Source organism: Equus caballus, chromosome 28 (genome assembly GCF_041296265.1).
Source record: "Equus caballus isolate H_3958 breed thoroughbred chromosome 28, TB-T2T, whole genome shotgun sequence".
NCBI lineage: Eukaryota > Metazoa > Chordata > Mammalia > Perissodactyla > Equidae > Equus > Equus caballus.
Window position 1 is genome coordinate 25713176 of NC_091711.1, and position 27226 is coordinate 25740401.

Consider the following 27226-nt stretch of genomic DNA (forward strand, 5'->3'; position numbering starts at 1 on the left):
TAAATGGTTCCAGTTACAACTCTAGCTGCTACTAAGATCCTAGTTGATTTTAGTGGTAGGGACATAGCAGGAAGCAGGTTGCCTGGGTTCAAATCCTGGCCCTGTTACTTAATAGCTGGGTGGCTTTTCTTACCATGAAATGGGTATAAATGGTAGTAACTTACCTTAAAAGGTTGTTGTGAAGATTTAGTGAATTAATATACAGAAAGTGCTTATGAGAGTGCCTGGCACAAGATAAGTGCTATAAAAGTGTTTGACATTATTTTTATTATATCAAAGGTTAGGTCGGAGAGCCACTCAGACTCGCTATCCAAATCCAGCAGCACAGCATGCTACCGCGGTTGGTGTCTCTCCCTTTACCAGTCCAATCCTGCCAAACATCCACTTCTGCCACTCAGCCAATAACTCAATAATGTACATGCATGAGTCATACATCCTATATTCCTTAGCACTTGATTTACATTACGATAATATGTCTTGATTTACACGTAAGTCACAGTAGGTTCTACTTTGAGGCAATGTGGTATCATAAATAACAGATTTAAAAGCAAAAAACTTCTATTTGTATCCTGACTTTGCAAGCTATGGATCCTTAAGACAGCAGCTCAATTTTTCTGTAACTTAGTCTTCTCCATTTTTAATCGACTACACTTAACTTCGTAGATTTGTGATGACCTTTCAACGTTACGTGAAAACTTCCTAGTAAACTACAAAGCACTAGATGTTTTTAAAAACATTATGCGTCACTGTAGAAGATTTGAGATATTCACTTTAAAAGAATGATCAGCAAAGCACTTTTCAGCATAGTTATTCTATTCAGAGGATCATTTTTATCTTTGTGCTTCTAGCACACTATTGCATCAGCTCTTACAAATTTTACCTACATAGTGAATCAAGAGTAAACTGCATGGTATTAGGAAAGAAAAGAAGAAAAAACAAAATAAGGCTAGTAGTTAACCTAAATGTAAAAAATGCTGGAGATGCCCGGCCCTGTAATACTGGCAAATGTTCATCTATACATATTTTTAAAATTTACCTGGCTGAGAGGATAAAGGAACGTTCTACACTTTCAATCTTTAGTTCATTCTGATATGCTTCTTGGGTGGGTTTTCTGACCTGGAAGAAAGCAAAACAATTTGAGCAAAACTCCTCCTAGTGAAAATCTCACCTCTGAAGCACAAGGTTGCTCAATACCCATGCTGCCGACATCTACCACCAAGCTTCATATCCAGCTTGATCTACCAATTCTCTCCCTCCTCTGTGCTATGCTCCAGACAAATTTAAATATCTCCATATACATAGGCCCAACTTTCCCACCTCCAGGCTTCTGCTCCCACTATTCCCTCTACCTGGAATGCCTTTCCCCACATCTCAGCATGGCCAAATGTGACCTATTTTTTAAAGCTCTTGGCTCTTCCTCCAAAGAGACTCTGAATTCTCCCTCTTTCCTAGCTGCCACCAATCCCCCTATCATGGCCCACCAAAAGCTGCATGCTCTTTATTTTCTGAACTCCCCAAAATTTTGTGCCTTTTTGGTGACATTTATTACTGTCTATTTTACAGGTACTTATGTATGTGTAGAATATTATCTTCCCAACTAGCTGCTAAGCTTCTGGGGAGATTAGAGGAAAGGCGGAGACAAAAAGAATCATGCTTCAATTCATCTTTGTATCTTTCACCAAATCTATTACCCAGTTTTGTTTATAGTAGTTCTGAATAAACATCTTATGAATCAATTAATGTATGAGCGAACAAATGACTATAAGAATGAACAAACAAACACCTGAACAGTCACACATGGAGAAAGAAAGGTTAAGGGCGTGAGAAAGATGGTTATCCTAGGGCTTTTTCTCTAAATATATTTGGGTAAAAAAAAAATTCTTCTAACAGACGCACAGACCTTCATCCCAGCCAGTGAGAGCATGTTGTTGAGTTTATACATCCCAGACTGCACTGGTGTTGTATACAACAGGGCGTCATTAAACTGAAAGGAGAAACATTGCATAGGGTGAATAAAGAAGCGAATTTCAGCTACAAAGGTACTGATAGGACACAGGAACAAAGGAAAAATATTACCTCTTCGTTAAAAGCTCTCTGAATAAAATCCTTCTATAAACTAGAACCACCTAGAATGTTTTGTTAGAATACTATTAAAAACACAACTTCTAGAAAATGTGCTTTCTTTCCAAGTTCTATAACAAATTTAATGTTTTCTGAATTCTGAATTCCACTAAGGTATTACAATCTGCCTAAACAAAAACCCAATTGAATCAATTTTCCAAATTAGAAATGAAACTAAATTCAAAACGCACTATTTGAACGTGCTGTGCTTCCCTGTGGTACAAATGTCTCCTTCCATTAAGCAGTTATCTCTGCCTCAAAGCTCATCACAAACACACATGGCCACTTACCAGGAAAAATACTCGGGGCTGCATGACTTTCCGAGACAGCTTCATCAGAGTTCCTTCTTTGAGAAAAACCTAATTCATCCAAACAAACGCTCATTTAGTCCAACACCTTAACACAACTGCAATATATGTGTACATATATTTTCCTTTTCAACTTTCCTCAGAATTTTTTTTGTGGGGGCTGAGGAGACATAGTTTCCCTGTGACTTTTTACATTCATGGTTTCTTTTTAAACTCTGTAAGTCACTTAGGAATTAGACAAGCCAGCAGAGTTTCATAAATCCAATATTGGCCCCAGGGGTACTATGTGGTCTGAAATGTAATTGACTGAGCATGGACTTGATCCTGAGGCATAGCCAACATCCTGACAATTGCATTTTGTAATTTCCCTGAATTCATTCCCGAGGCCACTTTTGTGCTCTATGAGGAGCAACAAAATACCAATTTTCTCCCTCCCCTCATAATCCTCTCTTACATTAAAAGTTTTAAATGAAATTGCCATTAAAGCTGCATGAGGTCAGCTAGTATTACACAATAAAATGATCCTATTTAATCAGATACTCTGTGGGGTCCCTTGCCATTTTCCTAATTGAATTGGACTTCTTGTCACAGTGACTTAAATCACGAATGTTTTGAATGGACAGAATGAGCTTAGTTGATCTTGATTGGGTCAATGAAGAGGAACAATAACAAATGACCTATTTTCATAAATGAAATGAAAATTACCTACAAACAGAGCCTAAATGCATTGTATTAAATTTGCAAAAGGCAGTCTAAAACACTTACCCGTCCAGGCTGCACTATTTCATGGTGTCCATTTAAGCTGTACTGAATTTGCATAAGCTTCTGAAAGTTATCCTACCAAAAGAGAATGTAAAGCATATGAAAGCCCAGGCTCCCAGGTTCAGTAGTACACCAGCCACTGAAATCAGGATACTTACTCCTTGTTTCATGGTGTCATTGGCGTGGTTGGCTACTTCTATAACAACAGCAAGGGCATCTAAAACATGCAGGAAGAGAAGGGACATTTGGTCATTACCAATGAATTGCAACACTAAGCAAATCCGGACGACAAGATATCTAGTTCATAGCAACCGACTACTGGAGGAGCTTGGTTAACTGTGAGTAGGCAGAAACACAGATGATGAGGTTTAATGAGGGCAAAACTAAGGAAAATCAGGCTAAAACAGTACTTATGAAAAAAAATAAGCCAAAGACTCTAAAGAGACATTCATGTGTGCCAACAGTATGAATGGCAGGGTTGTTTTGTGCTGACCTTTGATTATCCTGTTGAAGTTTACAACGATGAGGATAGGATTTCACCTGGAAGTTAAGGCCCATTCTAGCATAAACTGCCTTGGTAGAGAAGGACCCTCGGATAGGAAACCAGAACTATTCAGAAGCGACTATTTAAGAGGGTCAGGACTTCGCTGCCTTCTCTTAGTCTCATCCCAAGAGGGAAAACATGCCACATCGAAGCATACTAGACCTTAGGAAATTATACACATTATTTTGTGAGCTGGGTTATTTAGCTTCATCTGCGTTTTATTCTTTTTATTAACTCCTTGCCTTTAACAAAATGTTTTTGAATGCTCCAGTCTTGTCATCCTTGTAACTAGATACAAGGGAAAAAGTCTGTACTTGGTCCCTTTTTGGGCTACAGCTGTCCTCAACCCAAGACAGCAGTGCTCCATAGGGACATCTGGACACGTGTAAAGACAGTTTTTGGTTGTCACAATGACTGGGAAGGTCCACTGGCCTTTAGTGGGTGGGAGTCAGGGATGCAATACTACCTGGAAATCCACACAAGGAGGTTATCCCGTACGACATGACAGTAGCATTCCTACTGAGAAAAACTGCTGGTGTTAAAGACGGAAGGGAAGCATGGTCTCCTGAGGGTGGGGTGGCAGTGACAGTAATTATCAACAAAAGCACTATTTTTTTTTTAAAAAGTTCAATTTCTGGAGAGGACTTGAGGTTTTTTGGTCCACCTACTATAACTTACCAAGAGATTCTCTTTCTGGTACCAAGCTTGGAGATTTCTATAGTCTTTAAACGTGTTATAGGAAAGCAGTATTTCTTTAGGGAATTTACTGTGCCTGGCACTCAGCACATAGCAGATAGTCAAGAGGTGACCCTGGACATGTCCCTGGTTTCTGGCCTGGTTGAATTCCCAGTGGGAAGAGAGACAAGCTTTAGGATTTAATGAACGGATGAAATGATAAAGCTGCTCCTATTTGGTCCCCTGGCCTCTAAGCTCTGCCTTCTTCCATCTTGTCTGCAATTCTGCTTTCCCATGGCATCCCTTTAAGGGGCCCTGGTGGCTGTGCTCCTTTAACTCTTCTGCCTACCTTCAAAAGGTATACTTGTCTCATTTTCCCTCACCCTCAGCAATCTCATCTACGTCTCTCACCATTTTACTGCTGTGCCGCTGGCCATATAGTGCACCTCACCGTTCACTGCTTATTCTAACCCATCTTTGCTAAAGTGCGTAATTTCCTTTAAACGAGCTCCTTAATCTCTGGCCCTGTATTTGTTTTATCTGTAACATGGAGCTAATAATTCACTTTCCTTGAAGGTAGAAGCCCTGAGACTGACGTTTTCCTGAGGCCCGATTTCCTAAGATCTCTCTCAAATTTTTATCTTCATAAGACAGACTCTGATCTGGAATGGCCACTCTTCCTCTTGTCCAACCTTCAGGTCATCTCCAGTCCCACTCCTCTCTAAGCAAAGCTCTGCCTCTTCAATCGTCACACTTTCCTCTCTTCCAAATGATTCTGTAGTGCTCAGCACATCTACTTTGTTCTTTATCTGATGAGAGTTATAGACTTTTTTTCTTCAACTAGATTATATGTTCACCAAAGACAAGAAGCATTGTCATATCCCCCACTCCAAACTTTACCCTTTAAAAAGCACCTTTAAAAGCAAAACATTTGCTAATAGAAGATGTTAAGAAGTCAAATGAATAAGAAAATGAATAAGAATCTCTACAAAATGTGTTAAAAACCTGTTCAGCTACATAATCTGAAAATGTAAAGGATGCACAAGAATGTGATAGAAATTCATAAAATTAATGAGGTGGACATGGATTTGTTTAATGTGTTTCTGCAGACTATAACCAGGGATATATCTATGACATTTGACAGAGGTAGTTTGGGGATAAATAGAAAGAAACACAACTATCCCAAACAGAATTAATCCTGTGTGTGTATGTGTGTGTGAAAGAGAAAAATCCACACAGTGGATTATCCCATGAACACCAAGGAGTCTCTTGTATTGTAATAGACAATTTCCCTGAAGTACTACTGGGGGTGAGGGGTGGAAGAGTGTCAAAGCTAATACCCACCATTAAACAGTCCCAGAATAATATGCTATTGTAGACCTTATCCCTGATCTGTGTAGTTTGGTCACTTCATGGACTCATGATTTTAAAGCTTGAAAGGATCTTGCAGATCAACTGGTTCAATCCCTGCTTCTGAATGCAATGGACATCTAGAGAAGGTGAATTTACCACCAGCAGAGTGACTGAGCACAGGAGGATGAAGCTTCCTGACCCCAGGCCATGCTGGGTCTGTCTCTCAGGAGGCTGGCTCCCCCGGCTGGCTGGCCCTGGGCCTCTCTTGCCCCTATAATTTTACCTGCATCCAATACCATTTGCCATTTTATCTAGTTCTGTTTTAATCTGCCCAAAATAGAGTAAAAAAAAAAAAAGGCTTCTTATGAATAAAATGGAGTCTTATCTACGGGTTTTGTTATATTTTCACTTTCTAGGTCCAAATAAACATAATATAAAAACTTCCACAGTATATAAGACCACAAAACTTATTTACCTTGAGTGTCTCTGTAATCTCCAGAGTCTTCTAAGAGATTTTTCAAATAATCTAGAAAAGGAAAAAAATTATAGTATTTAGTACACTAAAGCACTAAGGAAAAAAATTTGTCTTTCTTATTCAATACTTCAGTCAATCTTGTTGGTTAATAGACATGTTAGTTCAATTTGTGCTTTCTAAAAATGTGAAAGAATAAAGCTCTAAGATCAATTTGAAATCAGGACACAGAATCAGAGCTGGAAAGAGCCTCAGAAGTCACACTGGTCATTTTAGAGGTAAGAATCAGGTTACCAAGTACAAGATCTCACTCGAGTCACAAAACCCCTTTGTGGCAGAGCCAGGACTAGAATCCAGGTCTCCTGAGGCGTAGTTTAGCTCTTTTACTCCAACAAATATGAAATAACTTAATCTCAAGATCAGATGTACATCTAGTACATAATTCCAAGCATTAATAGATTGGATGCATTAAGCATTAAGGCACATTGACAAATCCAAGAGTCTAACAATGCCCAGAACACCAGAGGAACACAATACACATGTCTAGAATAGAGGTTCTCAAATGGGGGTGAGTTTGCCCCCAGGGGGCATTTGGAAATGTGTGGATACATTTATGATTGTCACAACTAGGGGGAAGGGGGTGCTACTGGCATCTAGTGGTCAGAGGCCAGGGATGCTGCTAAACATCCTACAAATCAACACGACAGCCCCACAATAAAGAACTGTTTGACCCAGTATGTCAACAGGGCTGTGGTTGAGAAATCCTGGTCTAGATGAAGACAGTCTGTAAATAAGCAACATGGTATATAGTGGTTCTTACAATACAGAAAAAAATTAAAGCAATAGGTTATATTTAATAAATCTTTAACACCAAGGAATGGCATAGGATTTCAAGGGAATACTCCTTTGTTGAGAAATGGTGGATGGTTTTCTATTACCTATCAAATTAAAACAAATTCTATTCCCTGGAATTTAAAGTCCCCCACTACATGGTCCCTATTGACTTTTCTGATTTTTCTCCCTTGCTCTTGCCTAACACAGGCTCTTTGTTCTTGCCCACATCTAATTCTGCACAATTCCTTAAATACTTTCATGTGTTCCCTGGCTCCATACTTGTCTCTAATGTTCCCTTCTGATGAATCCTCTCCTGTCTCTGCATATAAAAATTCTATTCATAATACTCTTCAAGGCTCATCTCCAATTCCTCTCTCCTACCAAATTTTCCATTTGAAAGAAATATTGTCTCCCTTTGAATAATACATGACACAGCAGTTACTCACTTTATGCCTTCTACCATTTTCCTTTTCATTAGACTCAAAGCTCCTTGTGGGTAAGACCCACATCTGATTCATCTTTCTATCTCTCATAGCACTTAGCAAGGGCCTTTGCATGCAAGGGACAAGAAATGCTTAATGAATAAAAAACAAATGACTTTTTTAGACAAGACTGTGTTTTAGTTTAAGTAAAAGGCAATAAAGGCTGAAACTAATCCTAATGCCAGTGGGAGTTGAGAAAATGGAAAGAGGAAAAGCATATTAGGGGACTAAAGGCATATCTATCAGACCCAATCTTCACTGAGCAGTATTATGAAACAGATACAATTTCATCCCATGGATTTATGAAGTCATGCTCAAAGTCACAAAGGGAAACTTGGATGTTAGTGGCAGCTTTTCAACCTTAATAGGTGACACAAATACACACACTCAACTGCTGAAACTGTACATCTTTGAGACACTGATCCAAAAGCCTGTGTGAGTCTGGACATGCACATTAGAAATATGCAGCACTGGCAACAAGCCATGGTGAGATATCATGTATGACGACATTAAGCTCTCATGCACCACAGCATAGCTTCTGTCTTGCCAGAGACCATCACCAGCAATTTAGATCTTAAAGTTATCTGAACACACAAGCTGGAGACCATGCTTCCAATCAAACAGATAAAAAACCCACAAAAATTAACAAAATATGTTGGGTATACCTTACACTTCGCCTCATGTGGAGATGGAAAATCAACTTAATCTCACTCTGACCCCGCTCAGAATGCATTCCATATATGCCATGTTTGGTGAGTTGAAACAATTTGACTTTTCTATGAGAGTGACAGGGTTGGGGAGAAAACTGTACTCTTCTTAGATGTTCTCAACGCCTAGGCTACCTCATTTATCAAAAGCAACATTCCCTAGAGCTTCTAGTTAGCTGAATATTGTGGAGAGGAAAGCAGATTTACCTAAGTATCAGATTCATGGCAAGTTTCTATTTTGTTTTCAATTCTTGTTCTTTCATACAGGAGTATATCCACACAAACTGAGACATTTCTCTAAACCAACAGAGCTCACTGGGAGATGTCCGTATTAGGAAATCCTGACCTCAGAATCACTGTGTTGAGCCCGATAGGCTTCTGAGTTGCTTTTTCTTTCCCTGTACTCAAGCTCAGCTGCTGCCTGCCAACCTGAACTTTCAGGAACAGAATGGAAATAGACAAACTGGCTGAGCAGAAAACCTACCACTAACATGTTGCAAAATCATGCTATTGATTAAGGAAGTAATGGAGTTAGGTTTACTTTCCTTGACAATTTTTTTAAAATCTTAAAATTCAACTTCCAAAACTGAATTTTAGAAATTCAACTTTCCAATATATCCATCCATCCACCCTTTTTTTTCAAGGAAGACAAGTGCACGCTACCCTCAGTTAAAAATTACTCCATGCCTTGGGGCCAGTGCTGTGGCCGAGTGGTTAAGTTCGCATGCTCCGGTTTTGTGGCCCAGGGTTTCCCTCGTTCAGATGCTGGGCGCAGACATGGCACCACTCATCAAGCCATGGTGAGGTGGCGTCCCACATGCCACAACTAGAAGGACCCACAACGAAAAATATACAACTATGTACTGGGGGGCTTTGGGAAGAAAAAGGAAAAATAAAATCTTAAAAAAAAAACCACTCCACGCCTTTTAATTGCAGAATGAGAACATGACTGATCACCCTCTGAGTCAGACAGGAAGAACACTGAAACCACCAGCTGGCCCAGTGACTGTTACAATCCAGGTGAAACCCAGGAAGGGAGACCAGACAGACATGCCTGCATTGGTCACAGAGAATTGTTTACTACGTACCCTTTAGTACCTATTATCCTGCAGGAGTTTCATTTAAAAGAAATGAGAACAGCAGAGTAGTCATTTCACATTGCCATGTAAGACCCGTAGTATTCCATGACTGCCCTGCTTCTGCCAACCCAAACTAAGCATTTTTCAAAACTTCACTAATAAAAATGCCTCAGATGCTACTGAGATTATTTATATCAAAGAAAAAAAGGTTGGTGCAGCTTACAAGGGAACGACAAAATGCACTTTCTGGCCACCAGGTGGCATCATTGATTAACAGAAGTTAATTAACCCCCATCATCATCACCATCCAACATTAGCAACACAAAATTAACTTAAACGTAGCATGTGCAGCCTCAAGCGATATGCAAGCTAACTTTGTTCCATGTACGAGGCCCAGAGTGAAAGAATGAGGACCCAACAAAAACTCTACCTTATTAGAGGTCTAAATTTTTTATATATGGGCTCCTAGTAAGCCTTGCCACTCACTGATTACCTGATCAATGAATAATCACCTTAAAGCAGAAAACTATTCAGGAGTACACTTAACCATTCCTAACAATGAATCATCTGTGGGAATCTGGGACTTTTTACTTCAACACCCAGTCAGATTCCTGCACTGTGTGCTGAGAAACGGTTGACGGTAGAGCACAAAGGAAATGAGCAAAGGACGGGTAACGTTCCAAAGTTAAGTGTTTTCAACTTGAGGACATGTATTGCTATATATTATCCAGATTTCTTGTTCCTCCCTAAACATGTAAGGAGATTAGCAACACATACAGAATTATGGGAGCCAGAGAAAAATAAATCTAGCCAATAAGCCTGTTTACTAAAGTTTCAAATTTTAAAAGAAGTAATCTAAACTTCTCCTGACTTGTGAAACAGAGTACAGATAATTTTAAATACCAAAAAAAAAGAAAATCAAGTGTCAGGTTGCAAGACACAATGCTACCATCTTCAAGGTAGCGTGGTGAAGTGGTCAGAGCCCTTGTTGTGAGTGAGAAGCTAGATTAACCTCTTTGTCCAGAATGTCTAGCAGAGGCACCTGACTTTGGCCATGCCCTGTACCATCTCTGTGCGTCAACATCCTCATACATAAAGTAAGTTGGACCAGATCGAAAAACTGTAATGATTCTCACTCTCAAGTATTATGAAGCATACATATTTTTAAAATTCTAAAACACATTACAGGAAATTTGGAAAATTAAATAATGGAAAAAACTTGAACCATGAACATCTCTCTAAAATAACTATTATGATTTTAAAGTATTTCCTGTTTCCATAAATGCTTGATTTTACTTAATTTTAATAATATAAAGGATTTTATAGCCCATTTAAAGTATTTTAGCTCATACATTTTTTTTTTCTCTAGGGATTGCTGAATAACATCCCATTATAAGGATCTATCACATGATACTTAGGGATTCAACTATTAGACTTTTAAGTCATTATCAAATTGTCTTGTTCTGGCTGTTATAAATAGGATGGCCATACATTCTAATTTGCTCATGATGATTCTGCTGTATACCCATTGTCCAGGATTAACTATAAATAGCGCCCCTTGTACTCTTGAAAGTAATAGGTTTGGATAATAAATTGTGTGATCATTTTAATTACAAGTAACACTGATCAATATCTTGATGTATTTGTCTTTTTCCATACTTCAGATTATTTCCTTGGGATCAGTGAAAATGAAATTTTTTTTTCAGTACTTGATATATATCCTGAGAAACCTTTCCTAAGGAATATAACAATTTAAAATATCATTATGAATATATGAGAATATCAGTTTCACTGAGTGCCAGTTTTGTGTACTGTAGTTTTTTATTGCTAATGTAGGAGGGGGGAACTGAAAACTTGTTTTAATCGATATTTATGATTCAGAGGATGTTAGACATGCCACTGTGTATTTATTATGTATACTCTTTCTGAGTGAATTTGTTCATATTTTAGTCCAGTTATCTATGAGGGTCTTAATATTCTTAGCGAAATAGTAATTTTTTTCATATTTGCTACAAATATATTTTCTGATGTACTGTTCGTTCTTACTTTAAAAAATTTTTTTTTTGAGGAAGATTAGCCCTGAGCTAACTGCTGCCAATCCTTCTCTTTTTTCTGATTAAGACTGGCCCTGAGCTAACATCCATGCCCATCTTCCTCTACTTTATATGTGGGACACCTACTACAGCATGGCGTGCCGAGCTGTGCCATGTCCGTACCCAGGATCCGAACCAGTGAACCCTGGGCCGCCAAAGCAGAACGTGTGCACTTAACTGCTGTGCCACCGGGCCGGCCCCTTATTTTATCTATATTTTAAACCTTTATAATGTTACTATTTAGAATAGTTGAAAGGTGTCAATATTCTCCTTCATAATTTCTTTATTTTTCTGGCCTTAAAAAATCATCTCTCCTCCTCTCCCTAACCTTACAGTTTTAATAAATAACCAATTTTATTTGTTCCTGGTTTTCCTAGAGTTTAAGGCTGTATATATAGTTTTTTTTAATTAAGATTTTTTTTAGAGCAGTTTTATGTTCACTGCAAAATTGAGGGAAAGGTACAGAGATTTCCCATATATCCCCTGCCCTCACACATGCACAGCCTCCTCCAGTAGCAGCACCCCCACCAGAGTGGCACATTTGTTACAGCTGCTGAACCTACCTCAACACATCAGAAACACCCAGAGTCTATAGTTTGCGTTAGGGTTCACTCCTGGTGTTGTACATTTATGGGTTTGAACAAATATACAACATGTATTCATCACTGTGGTATCATACAGAGTATTTTCACTGCCCTAAAAATCCTCTGTGCTCTGCCTATTTATATTTAGTTTTGATTTTATTTTTAGTCTATCCATTAATGTACGAATCAACTAATTTTTCAAATTTTAACAGATTATTCAATAAATAATCCTTTCTTTTTCTGTTGTCTTGCACTTCCTACTTTGTTATACATTAGATTCTTATAAACCACAGGGTCTATTTCAAGTTACCTCCCTATTCCAATGATAGGAGAATAATTATTTTTTAGTAAATAGGTCTATTCTTGCGATGGTATCACACATCTGTAACTGCTGACGTTTTAGAGTATGTATTGACTGATGTTTCTCTCCCAGAATATTCTTTAATGATATATTCTATTTATTCCTATATACAAAATCATTTTGATACGCATCGATAAAATTCCAAAATTCTAAGTTAACCTGAACGAGAACATGGAGCATCAGCAATACGGGGGAAGCTAACTTAATGGTTCTATAGTGTCAAGTATCATTTTATGCACAAATGCTAAACTGCGGGCTTCATGAGGACAAGGAGCCTGAATTAATTATCCTTATATCCCCAGCACCTAGGACAAGGTCTGATGTATATTCAATAAATGTTTCCTGAATTTATGATGACACTCCATTTAGGGTTAACATTTCTTGCTTCATATTTTACGAAGTAGTTGAGATGATGTTATGACAGTCTGACTAATTAAGAGTGCTCTGGCCCCTGCTTTAATTTTCCTGCTTCTCAAACATTAATTCAATTCTGGTCCTTGAATATATGGCCCAGGGCTGCCTCTTGTACATATGGTGCTTGTCTAAGTTAGAAAAAATGACCTTTCTGGGTTCTCAGTCTCAGATTCACAGCTTAAAAGTAGGCAATGTCTTTTCGTGAATTAGAAAAGGCCACTTCTCCTGGGCTGATGCAGCCCCTCACCAGGCACACAATAAGGTGAGCAGAATGCATGCTGGACTTGGACCCTAGCCAGGAGCCCTTGTGCGGTGCATAACATGAGGCAGCCGTGGTCTACCCTAGGCTACAGTAAGTCTGGTCCTGAGGTGGTATGGCCAAAGCACTCATGAACCAAACCTGATTCCAGGTTTATCCTATGGCAAAATTTTGGAGCAGATCTTACAACGGACAGAATCTCCCCTCGGTCCCTTTTTAGCTGGAAAGACTGGCTGGGCGTATCCAGAATGCCCTTATAGGAGGTCAAACCTGTAGAAAGTCTCCCAACAGAAGCAAAGATCTGTTATTTTGACTTGGCTGAGATTTCTTTTCTTCATGGATACATTTTCCAATTGGTAAGGCTGCCGGTTTATCGAGAACCTCAAATGTGCAGAAACACCTTGGCACAGTCAAGCCCTACTTAAAGAAGCTCTTATCCATATCTGGTCCGCACCACCCTAATTATCAATAAAGAGCAAATTTAGGTGTATGGTGGTGAAGTACATTTTACTTAACAGCTAGTGAGGAATAAAGCAAATATAAACACCAGAGTGAATTCAAATTTGACCAAATTTCACTGTTTTCTCCAACTGGAAGAGTTCCTGATGTGAGCCGTGATTCTGACAAAACACTAAGAGGGAAACTCTTAGTAAGAGTCAGCTTGCCAGATCTTCAACAAGGCAAATCCCAGCTATAGAGGCATTTGGCTATTTACAGGGAATCTGGGTCAAATCTAAACTGAGAAATGGAAAAAGAATGGCTTTGGAGAATGTCTATGGGCAGACTTCATGCAACCTTGGATGGGCAAAAACAAACTATTTTCACTAACCTCTAAGAGAAATATAGAATTTCCTTCCCCTATGAATGTAGGCAACAACCCACAGTATTATCATTGACACCAGTGACTTTATCCCCATAGAAATCATGTCTTTTTTATACCCTATTACAGTTGTTGCAGACATCTCAAAAAATTGTTTAGTCTCACCACTACTTCAAACTGTATTTCAGCCCAAGTGGTTTTCTTTCAATCTTATGTATTTCATTTTGTAACTTAAAAAATTATTCTGAGAAGAGATCCACAGGCTTCACCAGATTGCTAGAGGGCTCCAGGCACAAAAAGGTTAAGAACCTCTGTTTTATAGAGAAAGTGAGAGTACATTTCAAAGCCATAACTGAATATATAGGCAGATGAAATGTGCTCACCTATTACATCCTAAAGTCCTTCCATAGTATAAAATACTTCATGGATATAATTTATTAAATATCATCTCAAAATATTTTATCCACAACTACCATTAAAAGAGAGTTGCAACAGAACAAGAGCAGAGCTAATTACAACGGGAATTCTGAATATGATCACCCCCTCATTTCACAGGGATGGAATTGCCTTCTATCAGGGCCTTTGGGTGCCTCAGAAACTAAATCCCTTGGCTGGTGTCTGGGATAGCCCCCTACCTTTCATCAAGTTCTGCCCTACAGAAGGTGTTACAATGACTTTTGATGCAGACAATAGCCCTGTTTTAAGACAAATACAAGTAAGGGTTTAATAAAAGTCATGCCTCAATTTGATTCTGATCTTTTTCCGAATCTGCTTATTAGCCTGCTCATAGCTCAAATGTATAGCTTCAGAACACTATAACAGACGTTTTAATATCCCGTTTTCTACCAACATGGGAAATTCTGGATTTCTAAAACCTAGAGGGAGTTAATACCATCCCAGACTGAAGGCAAAGACTATAGAGAAAGTAATATAATATGTTGTTAAAGTCACTTATAATATAACATAAACATTTTGAACAAGATCAAAGAAACTACCTGACCCAAATTTAATCAAAGTTCAAAGGACTGCTTTTTTCCCCTAAAAACAGAAGTGGAAAACATACTTCAGGGGAATTTTTAAATTATATTTTTCATTATATTTTCTCCACCATGATCCTTACTGCTTCAACTTGTTTCAATACCAATGGAGTAACTTTGCACGAATAAAAAGCTTTTTATTGAAAAAATTATACTGCATATAGCACAAATAGAGATTAAAAAAAAAAACCTAAAAGGATATATGATAGTCATCTCTGGATGGTAGAAGATGAAGAGGAACTTTGTTTTTTTAATAATATATGTACATATTATTTTAAAACAAATTATTTCATTCACTTTTTTTTTCCTGCTTATTTCTCCCCAAATCCCCCCAGTACATAGTTGTATATTTTGGTTGTGGGTCCTCCTAGTTGTGGCATGTGGGATCCTGCCTCAGCATGGCCTGATGAGCGGTGCCATGTCCTCGCCCAGGATCTGAACCAGCGAAACCCTGGGCCACCGAAGCGGAATGCACGAACTTAACCACTCGGCCACGGGCCTGCCCAAGTTATTCTTTTTTTTTTTTTGAGGAAGATTAGCCCTGAGCTAATATCTGATGCCAATCTTCCTCTTTTTGCTGAGGAAGACTGGCCCTGAGCTAACATCCGAGCCCATCCTCCTCTATTTTATACTTGGGATGCCTACCACAGCATGGCTTGCCAAGTAGTGCCATGTCCACACCCGGGATCCAAAGTGGAATGTGCACTCTTAACCACTGCGCCACCAGGCCGGCCATGTACATATTTTTTATAGGCATAAAAGATCCCTTCAAAGAATAAAACTGACCCTTACAAAAATATATCCTCAGAATATAGTCACTCACATAAGTGACAAGATCAATATAACTTTTATAAATTGAGAAGAAGAAAAGCTTTGTGGGAGCCTGAGTAGTTGGGCATGGCCCCAAAGAAGAGGACTGTCAGCGACAAGAAGGCAGGGACCCCGCTGTGTTGTCTGTCAGTGCATATATGTGTCTGTGAAGGGCCAGACTATACAAATATTTGTTGAGTGAGTTAGTGATTGATCAATGAAGAAAAGAAGCTGGTGTTAAAGGACAGGCTTAAGGTGAGAGTAAGAAACTTACTGCAACTAGAGCAAAGGAAAATAAGGTTTGGGCAATTCTGGGTTATAAACTGTGGTCTTTATACTGTTGATAAGTAAGTTTTTTTGTTTTTCTAAAATAAGACAATTTTTTTAGAGTTTAACCTTCACAGCAAACTTGAAAGGAAGGCATAGACACCCCCAGTAGAGGGGTACCTTTGTTACAAATGGATGAACCTCCACAGACACATCATAATCACCCCAAATCCGGTTTACCTTAGGGTTCACTCTTGGTGTTGTACATTCTATGCGTTGGGACAAATGTATAATGACATGTATCCATCATTATGGTAGGATAAGTAAGTTTTCAACTTTCCCAATAAGCAGAATAAAAGTATGTCTGTGAAATAATAGAAAATATACATATTGGTCTCTGCTCTTGGTTCCTGGAACAGAGGTTCCAAAACCCTTGTAATTCTCTAAGTGATAAGAGCTTTAGGAGCCTCTTTTGTTCTAATATCTGGTCTTTGACCCTAGTTCTGACACAGAGCTCCTAAATCCCTTGGAATTTCCTAGGTGATAGAGTGTCTTTTGTTCTAATGAGGTGACTCTTGGTAGGCTCCTGAATAGATCCTCGATGGGGGCTGGTCACCAGAAAGACCAAGACATAATTAGAAGCTTAGAACTTTCAGTCCCACTCTGCATCTAGAGAAAGGGTACAGGGGCTAGAAGTGGAGTTATGATGGATCACGCCTAAGTGATGAAGGCTCCATAAAAATCCCAAAGTACAAGGTTTGGCAAGTTTCCGAGTTGCTGAACACGTGGAAGTGCTAGGAGAGTGGCATGCTCAGAGAGTGCATGGAAGTTCTAGGACCCTTCCCACATACCTTGCCCTATGTATTTCTTCCATCTGGACGTTCAACTGTATCCTTTATCATATCCTTTTATAATAAACTGGTAAAGGTAAATAAGTGTTTCCCTGAGTTCTGGGAGCCATTCCAGCAAATTATCGAACCCAAGGAAGGGGGTCATGGGAAGCCAGATTTACAGTAAGTCGGTCAGAAATATAGGTGACAATGTGGGACGTGTGATTGGCATCTGAAGTTTGGAAGAGGCAGTCTTGTGGAACTGAGTTTTTAATCTGTAGGATCTGACACTATGGCCACGTAGATAGTGTCAGAATTGAATTAAACTGTAGGACACCCAGCTGGTGTCAAAGAGAATTGCTCGGTGTGGGAAAAAATGCACACATCTGGTGTCAGAAGTGTTGTGAGTGTGGTAGTGATGAGGATTTTAGGCTAGTTAATTTTAAAACTGCAGATGAGAGGCAGGTTCCGAGGACTGGAATTTGCTTGCCCTTTGAGAGACATTTGCATTTGTGAAAGAAGGGAGATGACCTTGTCTCTAGAAACTCTTAATGGGGAAGGCAAGAACTTAAGTTGGTTACTGTCTGGCAATCTCATGTAACTGATTTAGGGTGGTGGCTTCTGACCTTTACTTAATCCAATTTGATTCTTATCTAAAAGTCATGGGATCACCCAACAACCAGACCCCACCTGCACTGATACCATTTTAACTTTTTTACATGTTCTTTCCTTTGTCTTGTAAAGAGATGGCTCACATACCTATGCCTTAAAATTAGCCTTACTCTCCACTCATGTTTGCAGCAGAAGCGGCAGCAGCAACATGCCAGCAGCAGCTCTGCCTGCCCATGGGTCCTGTCCCCATGCCAGCGGCAGCAGCAGAAGTGGTGGCAGCAGCACCTCCTCCTACCCGTGGGCCCTGTCCCCACGCAGCAGCTCTGACTGCCCATGGGTCCTGTCCCCATGCTATTCCACACTATTCTCTAAATAAAAGAGCACTACTGCCAGACCTTGAGAGTCCAAGAAATCTTTCTTTCGACTCCTCGGCTCTCCGACCCCGCATCAGTAGTAGTGTGAGAGCAAAGGGAAGACACAGGAGGAGTGTGTTTTTCCTTTGTGGTGTCCTTGGAAGAGAAATTAAGTTATGGTGTGCCAGGCTACATGGGGAGTGATAAGAGGCAGCATGACCAGTAGGAAGATACTGCCACAATTTGGCATGAGTTTAGAAAGGCCTGGCCTGGAGCACAACAAGGGAAATGGAAAGAACAGGAAGCAGAAGCAGAGGAAAATTGGTCAGCAGATCTTACGAGGGAGGCAAGGCAAGGAAAGGGAGGTATGTCAGAATCCTTCCCACAATTTTGTGCCTTGGTAACTGGAAGAATGTTCTTACTCTTAAAAGCAATTTATTGATTCTTCCATCCATGAAATATTCATTGGCACCACGGCATACACAGGGATTCTCAACCTTATAAAAAGGAACAAGGTTTATTTCCCTAGACTTTCAGTTTAGGTTATGTGCCAGTTATGTACACATAAGTCCCTGTTATTTGCCAGAATCTATGCCAGACACTGAGTTAGGATAATAAGGACAGTTTGTATCCTGAAGACATGAGGAAGGAAATAAGCAGTGGTAAAAAATTAATGCGGCTCCTATAGCAGTGTCTGTTTTCTTTCTTCACTTCCTCATTACTGCTTCAAGATTCCCATTTCTCCTAACTCTAAACAGGTTCGGGCCCCACACAGATTTAAAGATCTGGCTAGACCCACTGGCCTTGAGAATAGGTGATGTAAAGGTAAAATTTACACTTTTGCTTCTTAAATTAAGTAAATCACTTACTTAATTTTACTATTTTTTAAAAAAATTCTGATCTTAAGCATTTCATTACATAACATGCATTTTCTTTGATCCTATTTTGAGTTGAGCTTAAAAAAAAATACTACCAAGAATTTAGTTGGAAGTTTTTTACTACAATGAAGGAAGTGACAGCCTAAGTAAAATACCCAGCAGAAACTCAAATTATGTCCTGAAGAAAACACACAAGACAATAAGATGATTGTTTGAATAGTAAGGGCAGGACTGCTGTATCTGGGGATTTCCACACACCTTTCTGTCAGAGGATTCCAAAAGAAACTATCCTGTCTTATCTGCACTTCATCTCTGCATTTCTCAATCTTCTCCTCCCAAGTAAGGAAGGCGGCACAGATCTACTTACACCATCAGGCAGGAATCCTTCCCTTTCTCTGCCTGAAACTCAATAAATCAAAGTTGTCACGAGTTGCCCCCTATAGTCTCACTCCTCCTCTGTGCTCCTGTTTATTGTGTGCACTTGGAGTTACTCCAAATTCTAAAACGGAAATCAAATACTAGCCTCACAAAGTCGTCTGGAGGATTAAATCATTGATCTTGTTTCTCCAAAGATGAGGAGCCAGTTAATTATCATGTTTGAATAGATGAAAACTTAAGACAAACCTTAGTATTAACCCCTATATATCCTTAGGATTATATGATCACAGGTGCTTCAGCTAATAATATTTGTGTTGCCTCAGGGAGGACATTTCACTTCTCTGGATGTGTCTTTCATTTAGGAGAAGAGACCATCTCTGAAATTCTCTATCTCATTTTGTCCTCTAGGGAAAAGGTATTTTGGTTAACGGGATGTTTTAAACCTAGCTTGGAACCAAGGGATCCAACACTGACCCAGATTATTAGGGTGCGCTAAATTACTAGTACAAGACTCACTCCTTGACCTCAAAGAGTTGATAATCAAATTAAGAAATCAATATTCAAGGGGCTGGCCCCGTGGCCAAGTGGTTAAGTTCACGTGCTCCGCTGCAGGTGGCCCAGTGTTTCATTGGTTTGAATCCTGGGCGCGGACATGGCACTGCTCATCAGACCACGCTGAGGCAGCGTCCCACATGCCACAACTAGAAGGACCCACAACGAAATATACAACTATGTACCGGGGGGCTTTGGGGAGAAAAAGGAGAAAAATAAAATCTTAAAAAAAAAAAAAAAAAAGAGGAGGATTAGCTACAGATGTTAGCTCAGAGCCACTCTTCAAATAAAAAAAAAAAAAGAAAGAAATCAATATTCAAGTCATACAAATATTAGCAGATTCACAAGGCATTAAATAAATATTTACTAAGTCACATTGCACTGATACTAAGGGTCAAGGAGTAATCAGAGATGGCTTCAAAGGGAATGGAGGACTTCAGATCAGGTTTAGAGGAAGAAAAGAATTTGAATCAATGGAAGAAGATGCACAGACAAGAATATGAAGTCTATTATTTCCTTATAAGGCCTATGTTCTTTCTTTAATTTTAGTCCTCACTTTGTGACCTTGAACAAGCCATTTACCACTTTTGCCCTTCAATGAATCCACAATTCCTGAGGGTTTAATATATATAAGGTATTGTGCATCATTTAAATAATAGAGAAGATTTTCCAATTCAAGAAAGGGAGCAAATGGCTTTAAAATTAAACAAGAGACAGCTCAAAACTAAAAATAACCCCATGTTCATATTATGTTGGTTATAAAACAAATGCAATCTGTTCTGTTAAGGAGAATTTTTAAAACATGCTTTTGCTATTTCACTATTAATCAATTAAAACCAAACTCAGTGTGAAACCTAAATTAAACGTGTATAAATTTTTTACTTAGATCAGGCACAGTGTGGGGAAAAAATTTTTTTACATGAAAATTTCAGAAACTTGCTCCATCATTCTCGCATTTGAAACCATAGTCGTTTTTTGCCACTAAAAACAGTACTTCATTCGACAGCTGTAGAAACAGCCTAAGTCATTCAATAGCTCATTTATGATACAGCACTGAATTTATCTAGCAAAAACACAACACATCCATGGGTACTTCCTTTTGTCCTGTGTATTCTAAATCTCTGCCAAAAGCCGAGGGAAGAAAGTACAGATGGACAGGATATCCTCAAACTATTTGGTTTGCCTTATGTCATTCCAGAGAGAAATCTAGTGCCAGATTCACAGTTAGAAATTCAAATCAAGTAGAAACATCTAGGGTAGCCATCCTGGGGCTGAAAGGCAGGCCTTCCTCAGCAGCAGCTTGTCTTTCACTAGGCAAGCTTAGAAGGCATGGAGCCTTCACCGAAAGGGAAATCGGGAAATCCTGGCTTTCCAGTATTCACCTACTTCATTCAACATAGCTCCTGACTTACGAGAAAGTGATTAAGTTAAGGATAAAAAGCATGCACGCCATTTCTTAAGAACACTAATAGGAACCAAGTCCCTCAACATCTGTTCACATAAAATTACAACCGATTGAATTTAGAGCTGGGGTGGAATTTCGATGCTCTTGTCCATTTTGACACAATACTTACTGCACATAATATATCTGTATTAAGTCACTACACAGCCAACACATTTCAGCAAATACTCCAAAGGACCAGTAGTATGTGCTGGATATTATGCTTGGTATTGAGACTATACTAGCTTTTTGAGATGCCAAACCACTTAATCTCTATAAGCCTGTCATTTCATCTAAGTAAATAACATTGTGGGCCGGCCTGGTGGCACAGCAGTTAAGTGCGCACGTTCTGCTTTGGCAGCCCGTGGTTCTCCGGTTGGGATCCTGGGTGCGGATATGGCACCGCTTGGCACGCCATGCTGTGGTAGGTGTCCCACATATAAAGTGGAGGAAGATGGGCATGGATGTTAGCTCAGGGCCAGGCTTCCTCAGCAAAAAGAGGAGGATTGGCAGCAGATGTTAGCTCAGGGCTGATCTTCCTCAAAAAAAAAATGAATAATAAATAATAATAATAATAATAATAATAATAATAATGTGATCTATGCATGGCTATGGTGAAGATTTAAAGAGTCAATGAATATAAAGTCCTGAGAACAGTGTGTGCCTTCACTCAAATCACAGCATTTTTTTTTCTTTCTTTTCTTCTTTTTTTACTATTACAGTGGTAAACTAAATAGACAGGGCCCTGTAATCTTGAAGCTCACAATCTAGAAGGAGATATAGACAGACAATGACCAGACATAATAATGGTGATGATGATGAGGAGGAGGAGGAGGAGGAGGACGAGGATATTGCTGTTACTACTAATAGCAGCTAATACTTATTTAGAACTTACTGTGACCAAAGGACTATTCTAAGCACATAGCTCATTAATCAATCCTTTTAACAACCCTTCAAAGAAAGTGACTAGGACCATAACAGTTGACAGACAAATATATGGCAGTGACCCTCTAAACCTCATTCTTGAGTTTGATTGATAATATTAATTCTTGGGATTAATATTAATCTGGTAGAACAATGCAGGGTTCTGGGGTTAGGATGGTAAAATTAGTTCTGAGCAAAAGGAATTAACATGTATGAATGCCCAGAGCAGAGAATGCACACAGGGATGAACAGACTGAAAGAAGTTCAGTTCAGGCAATGTATACATGAGGTTATAAGGAACTATAAATCCATATATGAGGTAAAGGGGTTACTGGAATGACAGAAAAAGAGAGGTATTCTTAGGAAAGGCAGAGTGTCATAATGGCAACATGAGTTGGTTGGTTGGTGAACTGCCAGGGAAGCCCACCTGTCAGCAGCAGCCTATACTGGGGGATCCTCTGAACCGGCTTGAGCAGGTAGTGCTTGAGGGCCAGATTAGCACAGCGTGGGCTCATCTGAAAGAACAAGACATCCAAAGTAAACACGAGTGTTTTTCTAAGAAGCAAGGGACCCAGATTCAAGCGCCCTGGAAGCCAACCTTTAGTCAGCCACTCTGGAAGGGGATTCATGGAGAACCTCCCTTTATTTTAAGGCAGAGCTGTTACACTGAGAGTGAAAACACAGCTGCTTTACCACCTAGCCTCCCTCTCCTGTAGCAGATCTCTGAAATCACTGACTCATTGGGAAACCTTGTTCACTGCCCTCTCACAGACAGTGTGGCTGCAGTCTGCATTCTAGGCCAATTCGAGCCTACCCTACTCAGCAGCTGCCACTTAACAGAGTGTGGGCCAGCGTATTCATAAACACAAACAAACCCAAGATCCAAGAAGGAAATCCACGGCCCCAAAAGTAGGGTAGCAGAAATAAAACGACTCGGAACTGGATTTAAATAATAGTCAGAGCCTATCATCAACATACTCATAACAACAACAGCTGATAGTGGGCAGAACTGCAGAAATCAAAGATACCTGAAAAGCAACCTTGCTAAACATCCCTTCTCCAATAAGCTCGAAGAATGTAACCCTCTTTCTCAGGTGAATGGCTATAAAAGGTAGTGCTCAAATCAGTGTATATAGGAATATTTGATTCTGGAACCAATTTGACTTGACCATGAGGACATTTGATTCTCCCTTTAAAGCTCTTTTCCTTAGTATGTACAATAGACACTTCCACCTGTTCCTGAGCCTCACTCCCATTCTCCAGCACAGGAACTTATTGTGAGGAGGTATCAAAAAGGCCAGGTGAAAATGTCCCTGCATCCTAAGAGGCCCTGTGCTTCTTACACAGCTCAGATGGGTGGGGAGGAGTTTTTCCAGATTTGCTAAGACTATTTTATTTTTTCTCTAAATATGACCCTCCAAGGCCTGATACACAGACTAATTATGAATTATAATGATAATGCACATTAAGAAAGCACCCATCATGCAAGCATCATTAACCGAGACAGCTAGCGAACTTCCCCATCTTAGGTTTTCTTCTGCTGCCAAGGCAACAGAACTCACTGACACTGATGAAAACCTGGGTCAATTATCAGTTGCAATAGTTATCTACATATCTATATATCACACTTCCTTCCTTTTTTTTTCTTGCCCTGGGCTAACATCCATGCCAATCTTCCTCTATTTTTTAGCATGTGGGGCACCAGCACAGCATGGCTGCTAACAGAATGGTGTAGGTCCATGCCCAGGAACTGAACCTGGGCTGTTGAAGCAGAGCATTTTGAACTTAACCACTAGGCCACCGGGGCTGGCCCTCACACTTCCTTTCTTAATAGCATGAAGACATCAGCAGAGAGGAAAAGAAGGAGGAAAAAAGACTAACAGTTTTAAGGTTTAATTATTTGTCTACTGTACAAATTAGAAATCAGGAATATCTTAACACTTCTAAAACTTTTCTAGTTTTGAGTGACTGGAATCCACTGATATTTTTAGTTTCAAAACAGAGACAAATACTAAAATATATAGTAACCCATATTTTACCCAAAATTGGAGGAAAAGACTTAAGTAAAAATTTTAGTTAAAAACTAATTTTTTTAAATAATGTGTTATATCACTTTACTCCCAGTTAAATCAGGCTTGAACACTGATAGCTTTGAGTCAAAACACAAAGCTTTGGCTACAAACATGTTATTAATTTTTCTTAACTTTGACACTAAAACTGTGTTATTTATTTATCTAAAGGAAAATAAATTATATGTTCCATCCATTATTGTAGACTAGTTGTTAGAAGAATAAAAGGAAAGGTTGAGTTAAAAATAAGAAATGTTCCCTACAGTAGTCAAATTCATAGAGACAGAAAGTAGAATGGTGGTCCCAGGGGCTGAGGGAGGGGAGAACGGGGAGTTGTTGTTTAAAGGATTTAGTTTCAGTTCTACAAGATGAAGAGTTCTGGAGATTGACTGCACAACAATGTGTACATGTAAAAATGATTAAGATGGTAAGTTTTATGTTTTTTACCTCAATTTAAAAAAAAGAGAGAGCCATCAATATATTCCAACGTGCAATGATAGATTTTCAAAATTAAATCTTGTACACACTATTTGACTTCTCACCTTTTAATTTGTTCAATTCCCTCTTTGATTTTGAAGGGATTATATTTTAATATCTTTTTGTTTGCAGGTTTTGTTTTCAAGAATTGCAAATTATTAAAGCTTTAATAACAAACAAACAAAATGTCAGCATTAGATGGTAGCATAAATACCTCAAATTCTCTAACAACAGCAGCAAAACCCGGGTTTTTCTTGCACTGTTCATCCAGCAAAGCTATATTCTTATCAAATTCTTTGATGTATGTGGAATACATTTTTAGGTACGGTCCCTTCTTTACAAAGATATCAGCGATTCTTTGTTGTTCAGTCCTAAAGATAGAGAAGAGATACACAAAAATATACAAAGGGAGTCATTAATATATCCAAAATACATCCAATGAGCAGAGTCCCATATCCATGCCGTCAGCTTATCTTTTTTTCTCTTGTTGTAAGACACATCCCCAAATGCCTGCTCTTCCCCATTTCCATTGCCACCATCACATCCCGGCTGAAACCTGCCAGCCCTCTGACTGTTCTCCCTTGCTTCCACCATCCCATTCTTCTGTGCAGCCAAAGAATCCAAAAACGTGTATCACATAAAGTGACTTCCAATGGCTTCCTATGGCACTTAGCAGAAAAACAAACTCCTTACCTTCGCTTACAAAGCCCCACAGGTCCCACTGCTGCCTATCTTTCTGATCCATCTCACACTTCTCTCCCTCTTTCTCATCACTGGCCAACCACACTGGCCTTCTTTATATTCTTTTGACATACAGAGTTCATTCCCAATTTGCAAACTTTTACTAATGGCTTCACATGCCTGGGAATATGGAACCAAGTCTGGCTCTTTCTTTTCGTTCAGACGTCAGTTCAAATGCTCTGCCTTCTTAGAGGGCCTTCCTCAGCCACCCAGATTCCATTTGCTAGCACATCATTCTATTTTATGTCTCTGCACATGAGAAACTGCTTCTATCTAATGTTTCTTCTCTATCTGTTTTGTTCTTCCCCCACTAAAATGTCTGCTCCATGAGAGCAAGAGCCTTGTATGTTTTGTGCACTGTGATATTCCCAGTATGCATAGAGCGCTGACTAGCACACAATAAATATTCAAAACCTTGTTGGATGCAGAAGTGAAATATTTCATCAATTGTTATTAAAAGCCAATGTAAAAATAAATGTTATTTCAGAAAGCATACTAAAACCAAAGAATGTGTCTTAACTCAAAGACCCCTGAGAGAAAAGTATTTTAATAAGCAGAAAATATCTTATCCAAGGACTTTTATGTCTGTAATAAGTGTAGCTGTTTCCATAATTGTTGTTTTAGCTGCCTCTTTCATCAATTCAGTCTGCTTCTTAGGAATGCCTAAGAACATGTACAGATCCAACCTCGAGAAAACTTTTAGTACAAATAAAAACTATATTTAAGCCTCTTTATAACACTTGCTTGCATAAATATGCACATCTTATTAAGCCAATTCAGATTAATTTTTAAGATAATCTTTTATAAGAAAAGTGATGAAGCATGTACAGGAAAATTCTTTGTAATTTACATTTTATTTCTGTCACGACTTTAAAAAGTATCTTTTGATGATTCCTTGGTCCTTAACTCTGTGCTACTTTATACTTAGGCTGCAGCTAAGTATTAACCAATTATCTAGCATGTGTCCCAGCATGCAGAGGCATGATATTTCCAGAGGTATTTTTCTGGATTATAGATAAAGAAAATCTAGAGGGAAATTTTTATCATGAAAGTAGGTGATACTATTTTGTTATTCTAATCATTTTGGGCTCCCCATGGACTTCAACAATAAATTCAATCCCCCAGGCCAAATTTTCTATCTATTTCCAAAGACGTCACCAAAGTTTCTGCTTACTTTGTATAAGCCCAATGGAAGTAGTTAACCTTTTGGTATTCTTTTCCTGTTCTGAGATCAACAGTGTCTACAATGATGTCATACATATGTAAAGTGTCTAAACCAAACAACAATCATCCTATTATCTCAGTGAATGGCCTCTTTTCTAAAATGCAAAGAGATTTTCAGGACTTGAAGCTCCAGGCAAGATAGATAAACATTTTAAAACACTTCCAATGTGAATGTATCAACCAAACTCCTTCAGTCTCAAAAATCTTGATTATCAAAGGTCACCTATAAGAAGTTAAATTGGCTGAATATGGGCCCTTCTTGCTTTTGAGACAAGATTATCAAAGACTTTAAAAGTGTATTGAGCTCAGTGCACCAAGGTTGTGAATTTTGGCAATCTAAAATGATCAATCTACAGGTAACTGCCAAGAAAATTCAATATATGGAAACAACTCAATGAAAGGAACACCACCTCTCTGTCACATGCAGGGCCCTTATGGCTTCAGCCAAAATTGAAAACTGTGGGATATGTGGTCAGTTCATTTTTTACCAGTTCAACATTCTTTCCTCTAGTTCCTTCAGGAGATCCCGGTTGAGCTCATACAGCTGAGGCAAGTAGTACAGGATCTGATTTAGGATCCGGTCCTCAATCACTGGTTTCCCAAGTTGCCTGGAAGCATGGGCTACCACATCCCGGAAATCCTACAACAGTCCAAAGGAGGAAAAACAATATACATACACATAGAACTTGATAAAAACCTTTTCCCCCAACTCACTCTCTTTGCTAAAACAATATAAATTCCAAAGCTCTATTTTTCATGTAGAAT

General features: G+C 39.0%; 1 protein-coding gene across 4 annotated transcripts in view; it reads right to left on the reverse strand.

Annotated features, from left to right (window-relative positions):
- The window catches only part of FGD6 (FYVE, RhoGEF and PH domain containing 6), a 106862-nt gene that overhangs the window by 16993 nt on the left and 62643 nt on the right, over positions 1–27226 (reverse strand). For all 4 annotated transcript variants that reach the window (XR_011433758.1, XR_011433757.1, XM_014736756.3 and 1 more), the window contains exons 6-14: positions 26950–27101; positions 24711–24867; positions 22378–22465; positions 6239–6289; positions 3350–3408; positions 3195–3266; positions 2412–2480; positions 1901–1984; positions 1037–1116 (exon numbers count right to left, since the gene is read on the reverse strand). Coding sequence is in view for 2 of the 4 variants with exons in the window: in XM_014736756.3 (XP_014592242.2) it covers positions 1037–1116; positions 1901–1984; positions 2412–2480; positions 3195–3266; positions 3350–3408; positions 6239–6289; positions 22378–22465; positions 24711–24867; positions 26950–27101 (812 nt within the window). In the remaining 2 variants the exon portion in view is untranslated. The remainder of the gene's footprint in view (positions 1–1036; positions 1117–1900; positions 1985–2411; positions 2481–3194; positions 3267–3349; positions 3409–6238; positions 6290–22377; positions 22466–24710; positions 24868–26949; positions 27102–27226) is intronic.